At 35.2% G+C, this 1,940-nt stretch overlaps 1 protein-coding gene across 1 annotated transcript in view; it reads right to left on the reverse strand.

Annotated features, from left to right (window-relative positions):
* LOTGIDRAFT_146967 (hypothetical protein) overlaps positions 1-1,940 on the reverse strand; it is a gene marked incomplete at both ends in the record, with an annotated part of 9,138 nt that overhangs the window by 1,844 nt on the left and 5,354 nt on the right. The window contains one exon of the mRNA XM_009051212.1: positions 1,608-1,841. Coding sequence (XP_009049460.1) covers positions 1,608-1,841 — 234 coding nt within the window. The remainder of the gene's footprint in view (positions 1-1,607; positions 1,842-1,940) is intronic.

Here is a 1,940-nt window from a genome sequence, read left to right on the forward strand (position 1 = left end):
GAGTTGCACAATATAGCTAATAGAGAAAAACGTCAAGTCAGACACAATATTTCAGTGAAAAATTATCTGATCATCACAAAAATCAATAGGGATCATCTTCATAACAACATTGACATACAAAATAAAAATTAAAAGAATCCATAAAGAACTGTAGCCTGTAGAGTGAGCATGAGCCAAATGTGAACGGACGGACGGACCGACCGACGGACCAACGGACCGACGGGTTGATTACAATATACGCCCATCTTACGTGTGGGCGTATAACAACAGAAGATGAGGACAGTTGCAAATAAAAAGATAGCTTGCCAGGCAAGGTAACATACGCCCACTGGCAGCTGTCAGAAATGATTAAACAGTCTTTAGTGACTACAAGGTTGCACAATATAGCTAATAGAGTGAAACGTCAAGTCAGACACGATATTTCGGTGAAATATTATCCAATCATAGCGAAAAACGATAGGGATCATCTTCATAATGACATTGACATACAAAATAAAAATCAAAAGAATCTGTAAACAATTGTAGCCTGTAGAGTGAGCATGAGTTGCACAATATAGCTAATAGAGTAAAACGTCAGGTCAGACACGATATTTCGGTGAAAAATTATCCGATCATCATGAAAATCGATAGATCATCATGAAAATCAATAGGGATCATCTTCATAACGACATAGACATACAAAATAAAAATCAAAAGAATCTGTAAAGAATTGTAGCCTGTAGAGTGAGCACAAGTTGCACAATATAGCTAATAGAGTAAAACGTCAAGTCAGACAGGATATTTCGGTAAAAAATTATCCCATCATCACGAAAATCAATAGGGATCATCTTCATAATGACATTGACACACAAAATAAAAATCAAAAGAATCTGTAAAGAATTGTAGCCTGTAGAGTGAGCACAAGTTGCACAATATAGCTAATAGAGTAAAACGTCAAGTCAGACAGGATATTTCGGTAAAAAATTATCCCATCATCACGAAAATCAATAGGGATCATCTTCATAATGACATTGACACACAAAATAAAAATCAAAAGAATCTGTAAAACATTGTAGCCTGTAGAGTGAGCACGAGTTGCACAATATAGCTAATAGAGAAAAACGTCAAGTCAGACACAATATTTCAGTGAAAAATTATCTGATCATCACAAAAATCAATAGGGATCATCTTCATAACAACATTGACATACAAAATAAAAATTAAAAGAATCCATAAAGAACTGTAGCCTGTAGAGTGAGCATGAGCCAAATGTGAACGGACGGACGGACGGACGGACGAACGGACCGACGGGTTGATTACAATATACGCCCATCTTACGTGTGGACGTATAACAACAGAAGATGAGGACAGTTGCAAATAAAACAACAGAAGACCAAACAACAATAGTACAGAAGCAACAACAACAATAAAAATAAAGAAGACAGAATAACAGCAATAGAAGATGAAGACAGAAGAAGATAAAGCGACTAACGTAGTTGGAAAATTTCATCTAAACAGATGCTGAAGTATCAGATTAGGTCTTCATAATTTTTGTGATCTAGAAAACAGATTAAGTGTTAAACTGATGTATGAAAAGGTAAAAAGACTGAAGAAGAATATTTACTTACATTTGGCAGTGGACAGCATCCATATTGTCCTGTAGATAATTTACAACAAGTTGAACCATCAGGACATTGAGATTGTTGATCAGGACAAACAACATTTTCTACTTTTAAAGATTGAGATGATGTTTTCTTGGACCACATGACACTAGTTCCATCTTGTCTGTTACATTTACCAGCTCCAGTATCACAAGTTGTTCCTGATGGACAACAGTGGATTTGATCTGAACAACATACAGCCTGAAATAAAGAATCTGTTTTTATAAATGGTTGTAAAGGAGACATAGAACAAATCTAAACCAACAAGAGATGAAAGAAAAAATAATAAAAGCTTCAGAA

The sequence above is a fragment of the Lottia gigantea genome, assembly GCF_000327385.1.
Source record: "Lottia gigantea unplaced genomic scaffold LOTGIsca_1602, whole genome shotgun sequence".
Taxonomy (NCBI): Eukaryota; Metazoa; Mollusca; class Gastropoda; family Lottiidae; genus Lottia; species Lottia gigantea.